The sequence below is a fragment of the Dasypus novemcinctus genome, chromosome 18 (genome assembly GCF_030445035.2).
Source record: "Dasypus novemcinctus isolate mDasNov1 chromosome 18, mDasNov1.1.hap2, whole genome shotgun sequence".
Taxonomy (NCBI): Eukaryota; Metazoa; Chordata; class Mammalia; order Cingulata; family Dasypodidae; genus Dasypus; species Dasypus novemcinctus.
In genome coordinates, this window is record NC_080690.1 from 15,666,568 (window position 1) to 15,679,373 (window position 12,806).

The 12,806-nt window shown below is 44.7% G+C and overlaps 1 protein-coding gene across 2 annotated transcripts in view; it reads left to right on the plus strand.

Moving 5' to 3' along the window:
• The first annotated feature begins 10,011 nt into the window (after nucleotides 1-10,011).
• The window catches only part of DDX19A (DEAD-box helicase 19A), a 35,794-nt gene continuing 32,999 nt past the window's right edge, over nucleotides 10,012-12,806 (plus strand). The window contains exon 1 of one of the 2 annotated variants that reach the window (XM_058279736.2): nucleotides 10,012-10,172. In XM_058279736.2, the coding sequence (XP_058135719.1) occupies nucleotides 10,116-10,172 (57 nt within the window). In that variant the 5' untranslated portion in view covers nucleotides 10,012-10,115. Of the gene's footprint in view, nucleotides 10,257-12,806 lie in introns of both variants that reach the window. The other variant, XM_058279737.1, reaches the window with a different exon arrangement.

The window sequence follows — 12,806 nt, forward strand, 5'->3', positions numbered from 1 at the left end:
TTGAGAATAAGAAGGAAAGGAGCATGTTTTGATTGCTGATATTAGTAGTCGTATGTAAGTGAAAGCTCACATATGCTTCCATAAGCTGTTTATCACCTCATAATCCTATTCTATTTCAGTTGACAGTACTCCAACATGAGCAATCCGAATATCTCCATAGCCAAGAGCCCTGCTTTGTTGCTGGGAGGCTCTTCATACTCCTCCCCCACCCTCGTTGGTAAACCATTGGAAGCTGGCTAACTCTTCAGAAAGAGGTAGAAAGTTCTTACATTCTATTTTCTAGGCCTAGGAATGTAACAGAAAAGGACTTGAAGGTAGGCCCTCTTTTGTTGGTTCTATCTCTTATTTGACATGAAGGATATACCATACAGAGGGTCAGTGGAATTCAGAAACTAAGGATTTCTGAGGTTAGAGAAAATTTCATGGAGGAATGGAGTTTGCCTATGAGGGACTTAAAGGATTCCAAGTGACACAAAGGTTGTCCTAGGCAGGAGGAAGGGAATATTAAAACTAAAGCAATTGCATGCTTTATTAATATGTATCAATAAAATTAATGTTTAAAAAAAAAACAAAAACTAAAGTTCACCAGGATAAATCTAGGGTTTCAAGGGGGTGGTGAGGATAGCTTGGCCACATGGCAGGTATGAAATCTTACTTCATAGGTAGACTATGAAGTTTTAAAGTGCTTAAAATGTACTTGCATTTAGTAGTAAATTATCATTATAGATTCTTCTATCTATAAGGAACTGATGAGATTTTTTTTTAGGAAAATTGGTCTAGCAGAGATGTATAGGATGTATTGGAGATTCAAAGGCGGAGGCTGGGAAAACAAGATTATTGCGGCAATCCTATCATACAGCAAGTACCAGGATCCTGTTAGTTTTATTGAGAACATAGAAGAAGAAATGCATTGGAGGGATACCATAGAGGAAGAAATAAAGGCTTTTATGCCTTTTTGTTATTCCAAAAAGGATTCGAAGTGGCTCTTTCAAATAAGATGCATTATACAAAATTCCAAAGGGAATGTTTGGAGAGAGTAGATGGCATCAGGGTTAGTCTCACACACAGCACATATGATGCAAAGCCCCTCACCTTTGTAAGAAGAGACTGATCCCTCTCCTTCACCACCCTCACTCACCACCACCCCAGCTATTATGGGTTTCTCTTGGCCCTGGGCATAGCAGGTTCTTGGGAATCCCCTGCAGTATCACCTGACTTTGCTTTCTCTGCTTGAGAATAAATGTTCTTAATCTCAGATTGCAGCCTCTTCCAAAAACAGCACAGTGGATGTGAGGGTACCAAAGGGCTGGTACTAGGAGGCTCCCATCACCTGCCTTTTCTAATCCTGAATCTGGGGCAAGGGCTTCCCCAGAATAGCTTCAAACACCTAGTATTTGTCACACTCCCACCTTGTGCCTTTTTCCCCAGCTCCTGTTTTTGTTTGCTACTATATTGGCTTAGAAACTATTTTGGCTTTAGTATTCAGCAGGGCAAGGGGCTTCCCCATCAGTAGCTCTAGTTATGAAATGGCGGGTAGGAGTAGGTAGAGGAAAAGAATATTAGATGAAGCCTGAGAGCAGTGACTGACAGAGATGGCAGCTGCTCAGATGAGAAACGCATCCCTTCTGCCTTAGGCAGAAGTGGCGGTGATGAGCGGGGTGTGGGGAGGGGGCAGATCCTTCTTCTATGTGGCTGGTGGGACTATGGCCAGTTTCTCCCTTAGGGAGTGGGGTGGGGAGGAGTGCCTGGCTGAATCTTTCCTGTAAGTACTAGTAATCTGTAAGTACTAGTGCCTGGCTGAATCTTTCCTGTAAGTAAGTACTAACGTTCTGTTAGTCTCATAGCAGTGCTACTACAACTGTGCTGTTATAGCCTTGTAGATATACGTCCAGCGTCTGTGAGATTCCCCAGACGGAAAATAGCCAAACGGTCTTAGGATCTTAGCATGTGCCTGAGAGCAAACCTTTCCTGCTTAGACTTGAAAGGACATGAGTCAGCCTCTGGTCAGGTATCTTGTCCTCTAATCTCTCTGTTCCTCTCAGGCACCAACCACTGCTGCATTTCCACAGAAATTGTCCTGACAAATGAAGGCCGTTTGAGTCCAGGTTTATCAAACCAGCTCCTAATATCTAGGCATTGCTTTGTTAATTTCTAAAACAAGTAGAATCATACTTGAGGGACAGATAGTATTCTAGTCATCTGATTTCTGATTTCACATTTTAATGTCAGTGGAGGGAATAACTTCAGAAAGAGCTGCAAGGGAAGCAGATTTGGCTCAACTGATAGAGCGTCTGCCTACCATATGGGAGGTCCAGGGTTCAAACCCAGGGCCTCCTGACCCACGTAGTGAGCTGGCCCACGCGCAGTGCTGATGCATGCAAGAAGTGCTATGCCACGCAGGGGTGTCCCCCATGTAGGGGAGCCTCACGCACAAGGAGTGCGCCCCGCAAGGAAAGCCGCCCAGCATGAAAAAAGTGCAGCCTGCCCAGGAGTGGTGCCGCACACATGGAGAGCTGACGCAGCAAGATGACACAACAAAAAGAGATTCCCAGTGCCGCTGACAAGAATGTAAGTGAACACAGAAGAACACACAGTGAATGGACACAGCAGACAAGGGGCGGCGGGGGGGGGGGGGGCGGAGAGAAAAAGAAATAAAAATTAAATCTTTAAAAAAAAAATGTTCAAATGCCTCCTGTCCCGTGGATGTTAAGTCTTTGCTGGATAAATCCCTCCCCTCTCCACAGTGATGCCTTCTAGTCTTTCATCTCGAACATCCAACCCCTGTCAGCAGATAATCTCCCTCCTCCCAGAGAACAGCCAATACAAGAAAATTCCCTCCGCCTTCCTCCACTAGACTTTCCTCCAGGCACACTTATCCTTCCATCTACTTCCTGTGATCATGGGAGATGCATCCCAACTCGGATTAAATTTCTCTGCCAGTCCACCACATTCCTTTGCCTGCACTTTAAGGATGTGCTCTCCCCACTCACATTGCCAGCTTCCCCTGTGTATTAGCCAAAGGGGTGCTGATACAAAATACCAGAAATCAATTGGCTCTTATAAAGTGTAATTATTTGGGGGTAAAGCTTACAGTTACTAGACCATAAAGCATAAGTTACTTCCCTCACCAAAGTCTGTTGCCACATGTTGGAGCATGATGACTACCAACATTCAGGCTTCCTCTTCCTCTTAAGGCACTATGGTCCATACTTCTTCCAATATCAGCTGTAGCCTGAGATAAGTCTTGTCTCTCTCCCAGGGCTTGTTTCTCTCAGAGCTCAGCTGCTCTGGTCTTGCCACAAGGTCAGCTGTAGACTATCAGGCTCGCTTGCTCTTCCTGGGGCCTCTGTGTTCTATGTGTTTACTTCCTGGAGCTCCTGCATCAAAACAACTCTCCTCTGCCATGTCATTTTCTCTGTAAGTCTCCACCCCCTTGGTGATGTGGCTGAATTAAAACCCCAATTTTAATCAAGTAAAAGTGAAACCTCTGAATTTAATACAATCTAATATGCTCAGAGGAAGAGAACAGTTTACAAACATAATCCAGTATCTCTGGAATTCATAAACATTATCAAACTCCTACACCCTGTTAGCTCTTTCTCATTGGTATTTTGTGTTCCTCTCTCTTTAAAATCCAGCCCTCCTCTTCCTCAGCGCTCCCCAACCTCAGATTTCTCCTTGAGGCCAGAAATCTTAGAAGTTGCTTCTACTCATTAAATCCCACTCCTCCCTCTGCAGTCTGACTACTACTTCCAACCTTCCCTAGAATAGCTTTCACCCAGGGACACAGACACATGTTCCTAAATCCAAACAGTACTTTTTGTCATCATATTTGACTTCTCAGCAGCATTGGCCATTGGGCAATCCCTTCCACCAACCACTCTTCTCGTGACTAAGGTGACACCAAACCAGCCGGCCTGCCTTCTCTCCAGCCAGTCCTCAGTCTTCCTTGGTAGACTCCCTTTTCTCTAGTTGGTTCTTAAATGGGCTCTTCCCCAGGGCTCTGCCCTGGGCCATCTTTTCCATCTTTCTCTACCTTGGGCAAGCTCATTGACCCCTGTGGCTTTATTTGTTTCTGCCAGAAACTTCCAAATCTATACCAAGACCTGACTTTGAGATCCAGGGTCATAGAGACAACTGTTCTCCTGGGACTCACACTTGGAATGTCTTCTAGAATTGTCTGCAGCCAACCTAGGAATTCCACATTCCTAGACTCTTATAGCTCTGCCCTTGCCCCTAACAGCACAGGAGATTTAGATTCCCTGTGTGGAGGAGGTTTTGCCCTTCCAAGTTGACCCCAACAACCTGTAATCAGGTGGACCCGCTGCTGAGATCTACTTGGAGCTCGTTCCTCTTCAAAAGGTCTTTCCCTTTATTTTGTTTGACTCTTTCTAATCTTTCCATGGTAAAAATATCATTTTAAGGAAAGTGTGTCCCGTTTGCCTGCCATGATCTCCCATTGTGTCCTGTAATTCCCTTATCGACATTGTGTCAGGCCACCCTCTAAGGCAGGGGTTCTTAACCTTTTTGTTCCATGGATCCCTTTGCCAATCAGGTGAAAACGACCCCGTACTAAGTCCACACTGTGTATTTAATAAATATACCACACCTGCACCAACACGTCCCCACAAGAATGATTTTTTGAATTTAAATTCAAGCTCAGGGACCCCTTGTTAAGAACCCCTGCTCTAAAGGTCTATATATATTAACTCATTTACTCCTCACAGCAACTTGTTATGATACCCATTCTACAGATGGAAAAACAGGCACAAAGATGTTAATAGGCAGCGGACTTGGCCCAGTGGTTAGGGCATCCGTCTACCACATGGGAGGTCCGTGGTTCAAACCCTGGGCCTCCTTGACCCGTGTGGAGCTGGCCCATGCGCAGTGCTGATGCGCGCAAGGAGTGCCCTGCCACGCAGGGGTGTCCCTGCATAGGGGAGCCCCACGCGCAAGGAGTGCGCCCCGTAAGGAGAGCCGCCCAGCGCGTAAGAAAGTGCAGCCTGCCCAGGAATGGTGCCACACACACGGAGAGCTGACACAAGATGACACAACAAAAAGAAACAGATTCCCGTGCCGCTGACAACAACAGAAGCGGACAAAGAAGATGCAGCAAATAGACACAGAACAGACAACCGGGGTGGGAGGGGGGAGAGGGGAGGGAAGAGAAATAAATAAAATCTTTAAAAAAAAGAGGTTAAGTAATTTGCCATGCAACACACAGCTTGGAAGTAGCAAGCCAGGCTCAGACCTAGACAGTTCTTTCAGGGCATACACTCTTACCCAATAGGCTATATTTACCTGATCTCCATTTTGAGACTGCTTCTTAGTGTTTGTCTTCTTATAGACTTAAGTCCAAGAGGAGTGGGAAGTATGATTAATTCCAACGTCGTGGCATTCCTGGCGGCCAGTAGTGTGTAATATGTGTTGTGTGTAGAAATCTGTTCCATTAATGTATGTTAAGCAATGAAAATATGCAATACGTCAAGTATCTTTTTTAAAAATATGCCTTTTCCCGTACAATTATATTCTAACTCAGTAGAACTTTGTGGTCTGTTAGAGGCTTACAATAATTAACAAGCTGTAGCTCAGTTTCCCCTGATATGCACTGGGGAAAGGCTAACCCCATTCCCCATAATCCTACGTGTCCAAGGGCACAGCACTTCCCCACACATTAAACAAAAAAACCACATAGAGAAGGGAGTAAAGGAAAATGGAAAACTTTGCTACCTGCATATCAGAGGGAGATAAAATCCCTAATGATCAAAGAAACATCTGCTCCTGCAGTATTCCAAGAAACCATAACTCCCTAACCCACTACCTTCTAGTCACTGCCAGGGAAAGTTTTCACCTCTAGGGCTTCCTATTGGTCCCTGCACTTCACTCGGACCCTCAGCCCCCTACCACCAACTATCATTTCCTGCCTAGGAAAGTTCTGTATAAATTCAACTCCCCCCCTTCCAGGAGTGGGCTGAAGTCTCTCTTGGGACCCCACCATGCTGGTGGGGAGGCTGAAATCTGTTCTTCAGACCCCTTCTGTTGGGAGAGCTTCTCAAAAAAATTTTTTTCTGTCCATGGTCAATCAGTCTCCATGTCCCAGTAAGCGCCATATTTTTCTCCAATATGGTCCAAATACAAACTTGTTCTGACTCCTTCCAATATTCCCAAGTTACTTTCTGAATCCTTAAAGCATTCCTCTTCCCCTCCTGTTGCTTCCCTTACAAGGGTTTCCCAAAGTCCTCACTCCCACCGCAAACATTTGCTTAGAACAGGGGTTATAATTTCAATTGAAAAAACACTCTTGTGGGGATGTGTTGGTGTGGGTGTGATATATTTATTAAATAATACACAGTATAATGTGGACTTGGTAAGGGGTTTGTGGAACAAAAAAACTTAAGAACCCTGGCTTAGAAGGAATGAAGATGCCCCAGGATCAAAGCCATGATCCTGAGAGACAGTCTTTTGTTGCTCATTAATTCATTTATGGGTTCATTCACTCACTCCCTGATTCAACGAGTGTGTCCTGTGCCCCTGCTATGGGTGAGGTGCGGGCAGTCAGTAGTGAGGAAAACAGGTGAGGTCCCTGACCACGGACTCACGGTTGAGTCATGGGGGCCAAATGTATCACATGATGAAGCAATTCCATCTAAATTGCAGTTGGATCTACCACGCTCACCCAGCCCCCTGACTCTCAGCCCCCTTGGCCTCCCAAAGGGGTCTTTCTAACGAACCAGGGAGAAAGGCCTTTGCCCTCCGCTGATTGGCTGGCTCGCCAGGCCTCGGCCAATGAGGTGCCAGCGGGGCTAGCGGCTTGCGGGGGGCAGAAAAGGAGAGCAGGGCGGGTCCTGCACAGGGCACCGTGACTGGAAAAGAAAGTGGGCACCCTGAAAAGAAAGTGGAATCATGTCTGAGGTCTTCCTGAAAGGACCCCTCCTGTCCCAGGGAAGTCAGTTCCTTGCCCCACCCACAGTTTTTGGTTGATATGTTGCCCAGTGCTCTTTGGAGTTGGGTTGACCTGAAATCAAATCCCGGATTTACCACTTACAAGCCCATATGATCTTGGGAAAGTCAAGTATTCGGACCTTTAAGTATCACTTGCCCTTCTGCTCAGTCTCCTATCTAGAGAGGAGGGAGAATCTCAGTTGCCCCTGGCTGGGCGCCCTCTTAGTTTGCCAGACGACTATGACAAACACCACAAACTGGTTGGTTTAAACAACAGGAGTTTATTGTCTTAGGGTTTTGGAGGCTAAAGTCCCAAATCTAAGGCCTGGACAGGCCATGCTTTCCCCTGGAGTCTGTAGCATTCTGGTGATGACTTGCGCAGCCCTTGGGGTTTGCTGACTTGCGTCTCTGCCTTGGTTAAACACCATCTGTCACCTTGTTTTCCTCCTGTGGTTTTCTCTGACTGCATGTGAATTTCCTACACCTTATAAGGACTCTAGTCGTATGGATTAAGGCTCACAGTGGTCCAATTGGACCTCATTTAAATAGAATCTTTGAAGCTTCTATTCACAAATGAGTCCAGACCTTAAGGAATAATAAAATCTTCAAAAGTCCTCTTTACAAGCAGGTTCACGCCCACAGGAATGAAGGTTTAAGACTTGAACATGTCTTTATGGGGGACATGATTTAATCCCCAGCATCCTCCCTTTGGAGTATAAACACCAGCTGAGAGAAGAGAGTGGAACCTTGGCAGAAGACTCCTTATTTCCCAAAACTTCTCCAAATAGTCACCGATTGTTTTCATGGTTCCAGTTGGTCCCCGGCCTACACCTCCCTGAGAGCATCCGCCTGGTTTAAACAAATGTCAAGCACTTCCCAATAGTTGCAGCTGGAGTGAAATAAATAAAAAGAAATTTCAAAAAATGCCCTACAAATTCCATGTTTGCAAAAAATCCTACCTTTGATTCCCCCAGAGACCAAGTTTTGCTCTAGGAATGGTGTTTCAGTGGAAGCACTACAGGAATCAGCCCCTCAGTCCCAGAGCAGTCATGCTCCATAAGGAACTAGCAATCAAAATAGAGCCATGGGCACACACTGTGACAGGTGAAAGCTTTTTGTGAATCCCAGAAATGATCATATTCTTGGAGTTAATCCATTCCTGTTGTTGTGGGATACTTTGATTGGTTTGGATTCAGTTGGGAGCCTTTAATTGAGTTCTTCAATGAGGTGTGACCCTCAGTAGGTCTTGGCCCTCTTGCTGGAGTCCTATATAAACAGGAGAAACATGCAGAGAAACAGAGAAAGAGGTGACCATTTTACCCGGTCATGTGAGAGAGGACTCCAGGATCACTTACAGCAGAAGAAAAACAGAGAAACCCCCAACAAGCTGAGAGAGAGGTCAGAAACTGGAATCAGCGGAGCAGCCCAAAGCTAAAGAAATGAGGCCTAGGGAGAGACAAGCCATATGCTTGATCGCCCACAGCTGAGCTCGGGGAGGATGTGAGCTTGGAGGAGAAGGTACAGACTGGCCATCATTTTGCCTTGCCACATGGCATGACTCCAGGATTGCCAGCAGCCAACCTTTGGTGAGTCAGTATCTCTAGAGGTGGGCCAGGTATGTTGGTGCATCCCCCAGTTTGGTGAGCTTATATCTATAGTATATATATTGTAAAGGATTATGATGCAGCATGTGGACCCCTGTTTGTAGACAATCTTTTGCTTATTTTATATTCTCCCAATTATTAACAGAAGTTTAATAAAATAAATGTCTGTGTATTGCTTTCTGATGCTTGAGTTATTATATCAAGCTCTCTCTATAAATATGTAAACATAAAAAGGATCCCCTGAACATTAACAAGAGGAGGAATAATTAATGGTTTAACAGGTAACCACATAGGGAAGCGGACTTGGCCCAATGGATAGGGCGTCTGCCTACCACTGGGAGGGCCGCAGTTCAAACCCGCCCCTCCTTGACCCGTGTGGAGCTGGCCCATGCGCAGTGCTGATGTGCACAAGGAGTGCTGTGCCACGCAGGGGTGTCCCCCCCTTAGTGGAGCCCCATGCACAAGGAGTGTGCCCCGTAAGGAGAGCTGCCCAGCGTGAAAGAAAGTGCAGCCTGCCCAGGAATGGTGCCGCACACACGGAGAACTGACACAGCTAGATGACACAACAAAAAGAAACACAGATTCCCGGTGCCTCTGATAAGGATAGAAGCGGTCACAGAAGAACACACAGCAAATGGGCACAGAAGAGCAAACAACTAGGGGGATGGGGGGAAGGGGAGAGAAATAAATAAATCTTTTAAAAAAAAAGGAATGGGGAGTATATGGGGACCTCATATTTTTTTAATGTAATATTAAAAAAAAATTTAAAAAAATAAAATAAAAAGAAGGAAAAAAAAAAAAAAGGTAACCACACAAGCAGAAAGCTCTCTCTCCCTTCTCTGCCTGGACCAGTCTGCAAGTATACCTGATTGGGGACCTGTAATCGTTATTTTCTCCCATTTCTATTCTCTCATTTCCTAAAGAACTGCTGGCCTAACTTAAGAAAACAAAAAGAAAGTTAGCTTGATTCCTATTGATTGGACAGGGGTTTTTCTGGTTTATCCCGACTTGCTTTAAGGTAGGCAGGCTTTATTTTGTATTCGGTCAAATGTAAAGAATTAGGGGCTTGATTACCTATCTGGGTCAGCAGCCTTGGGGGGATTCGAAAACACGAGGAAACGCGAGAGGGAGTGCAATGAGGAAGTAGGGCCCAGTTCCTTTTTTTTTTTTTTGGCTCTGAGGAGTCCTCAGGGCTTTCTCTATATAATTTTATCACAGTTTAGAGAAAGATTTAATTTGAAACGTGGTACTTTTCAAATTAAAACTTCAGTATGAAGAATGGCAATGAAGTGAAGGCAAAATTTTGTTATTTTAAGTTACAACTAGGAAGTGCCTGGGTAAATAAATCCAAGGAAAATTCCCGGTTTTCTCACGCTAGGAGGGGGCGGGGCCGGAGGATTAATTGCAGGAGGGGAATGGCGGCCTTTGGGACCGGCGGGACTTGACGTCACTCTCCCGCGACGCTGCTTCCGGTCCACGTGAGTGTCTTTCTGCGTCCGCGATCGAGTTAGCGCTGGTGTTGGCGCGTAGTTCAGTGTGTTCTCCCTCGGATCTCCCACCCGTGGGACAATGGCCACCGACTCCTGGGCCCTAGCGGTGGACGAGCAGGAAGGGGCTGTCAAGTCGGTCAGTTGCTTCAGCTCAAAAGGGAGGGGAGAACGTAGTAGGGGCTTAGGGGGGCCCAGGCCAAGCAGGCCTGTGGTTACGCCTGTGAAATTAGTCTGATTTGCTCCAAAAGCTAGAGACCAGTATCCCGCTTTTGACCTTCGTTTTGGCCAGTTAAACTTTTATTCTGTGGCAGCTGTCTCCTCGCCATTAATGCTATCTTTCCTGTATTGCACTCTTTCTCAGGGGCGGTTGTAAGCAAAGGCAAACTTAGATGCAGATTATCTTTTTCCGTTAAGTAATTATTTTTAGTGTCCTGTGCAACTGATGTTTTAACATTCTTGGATCCATGATTGAATCTAATACGATGGACAGTTTATAGCTCTTTGCACAACAACAGATCTACAGGTTTAGAGTTAATGTTTCAACGTACTTGCAAATGTTGGGGGTTGGGGGAGACACTACAAATTTTTTTAAAATCGTGTTTATAGTGATATTTAATTTCATTTACTGGTTTTTGTTTTTTTTAAGGTTTATTTTTATTTCTCTTCCCTCCTCCCTCCATCTTGTCTGCTCTCTGTGTCCATTCATTGTGTGTTCTTCTTTGTCCGCTTACACGCTTGCATTCTTGTCAGCAGCACCAGGAATCTGTTGTCTCTCTTTGTTGTGTCAGTTCTCCATGTGTGCTGCACCACTCCTGGGCAGGCTGTGCTTTTTTTGCATAGGGCGGCTCTCCTTTAGGGGCGCACTCCTTGTGCGTGGGGCTCCCCTGCACGGGGGACACCCCTGAGTGGCAGGGCACTCCTTGCATGCATCAGCACTGTGCATGGGCCAGCTCACCACAGGGGTCAGGAGACTCTGGGTTTGAACCCTGGACCTCCTATGTGGTAGGCGATGCTCTATCAGTTGATCCAAATCTTCCCACTGGTTCTTTGGTTAATGAAGAGCCATCAACGGGGAGGTAATTATAGTGTATACTGTGGCTTTCTGTTATTATATCTAAGATTTCAAGTTTAGGTTTGTTTGGTGACAATGGATTGTTGGTTTTAAGAATATGGACTATTTACTGAAGCCTTTTTTGTAGTCTGAAATCCTGTGTAACCTTTTTTTTCTCTTAATTGTGGTAAAATATACATAACAAAAATCATTTGAACCATTTTTTTAAGAGGACAATTCTTTGACATTAAGTACATTTGACAATACTGTGTAATTTTCACCACCGTCTATTTCTGGGTTATTTTCATCATCTCAAACCAAAGCTCATACTCATTTTAGCAATAACTTCCCATTCTCCCACTCCTGCTAACCACTGTTCTGGTTTCTCTTTCTGTGAATTTGCTTTTTCTAAGTATTTCATATAAGAGAAACCAAACAATGTTTGTCCTTTTTTGTCTGGCTTATTTCATCCAACATGACATCTTCAAGGTTCAACCATGTTGTAGCATGTACCAGCACTTCAGTTTTTCATTGTATCAATATACCACATTTTGCTTATCCATACATCTATTGATGGGCTCATGGGTTGCTTCCACTTTTTGGCTATTGTAAATAATGCTGTGATGAATATTGGTATACAAATATGTGTTTGAGTCCCAGCTTTCAGTTCTATGGGGTATATACCTAGGAGTGGAATTGTCATATCATATGGTAATTCTATATTTAATTTTCTGAAGAACTGCCAGACTTTTCCACAATGGCTGCACCATTTTACATTCTTATCAGCAATGTACAAGAGTTCCTATTTCTCTTCATCCTTGCCAGCACTTATTTTTTTCTTCCAGATTTTTAATAATGACCATCCTAATGGGTGGATACGGTTTATATAACTTTTTGATCCCTAAATTACATTTCTTCTCCAGCCACCCTTTGTTGCATTAGAGTATTATAGATTTCCCAGCAGATATTTGAAATGGATTAAACCTAGTGGAGTATAGCCAGGAAGGCTGAAAGGTGGGAAGTGCTGTGAGAGCAGTAAGAATGACATGATAAATGAACTCTAAGGTGGGAGGGGATGTTTATGAGTGGTCACACCAGGTAAATTTCTTATGAAGAAGTTTACATTTGAGTGAGTCTTAGAGAATGGGTAATATTTAAGACAAAGATGGAAGTGAAAGGCATTGTAGGAGAAGAGAATGTGCAAGAGTGCACTAGAGAACAGGAATCAACTCATTTTGCTTGTAGCTTAAGGTTATTGGGTTGGGGTGGAGGCTGTATAAAAAATATGGCAAGGAGTATTACTTTGAACTTGGATTAAGAACTTAAGGAGGACTTTGTTTAGTAGGTTTTGGAGTTTTTGAGAAGGATGCTGACAGGACTAGTGGTGAATTTGTGGTTAGGAGGACAGCCTGGTAGACACCTGCATTGAGGTCTCCAAGACCACCTTCAGGTTTTATGAATTGCTACAACTCCCAGAACTGACCATAGAGTCATACTCACATCTATGATTTGTTACAGCAAAAGGATACAAGGAAAATTAGCAAAGGAAAATGGAGCCTGGGGCGAAGGTGTAAGCTTCCAAGCGGTCCCCTCCCACTGGAGTCACAGGGACATGCCTAATTCCTCCAGCAGTGAATTATATTAATAATAACACATGTGAAGTGCTGTCAGGGAAGCTCATTAGAGACTCAGCGCCCAGGGTTTTTATTGAAGTCCAGA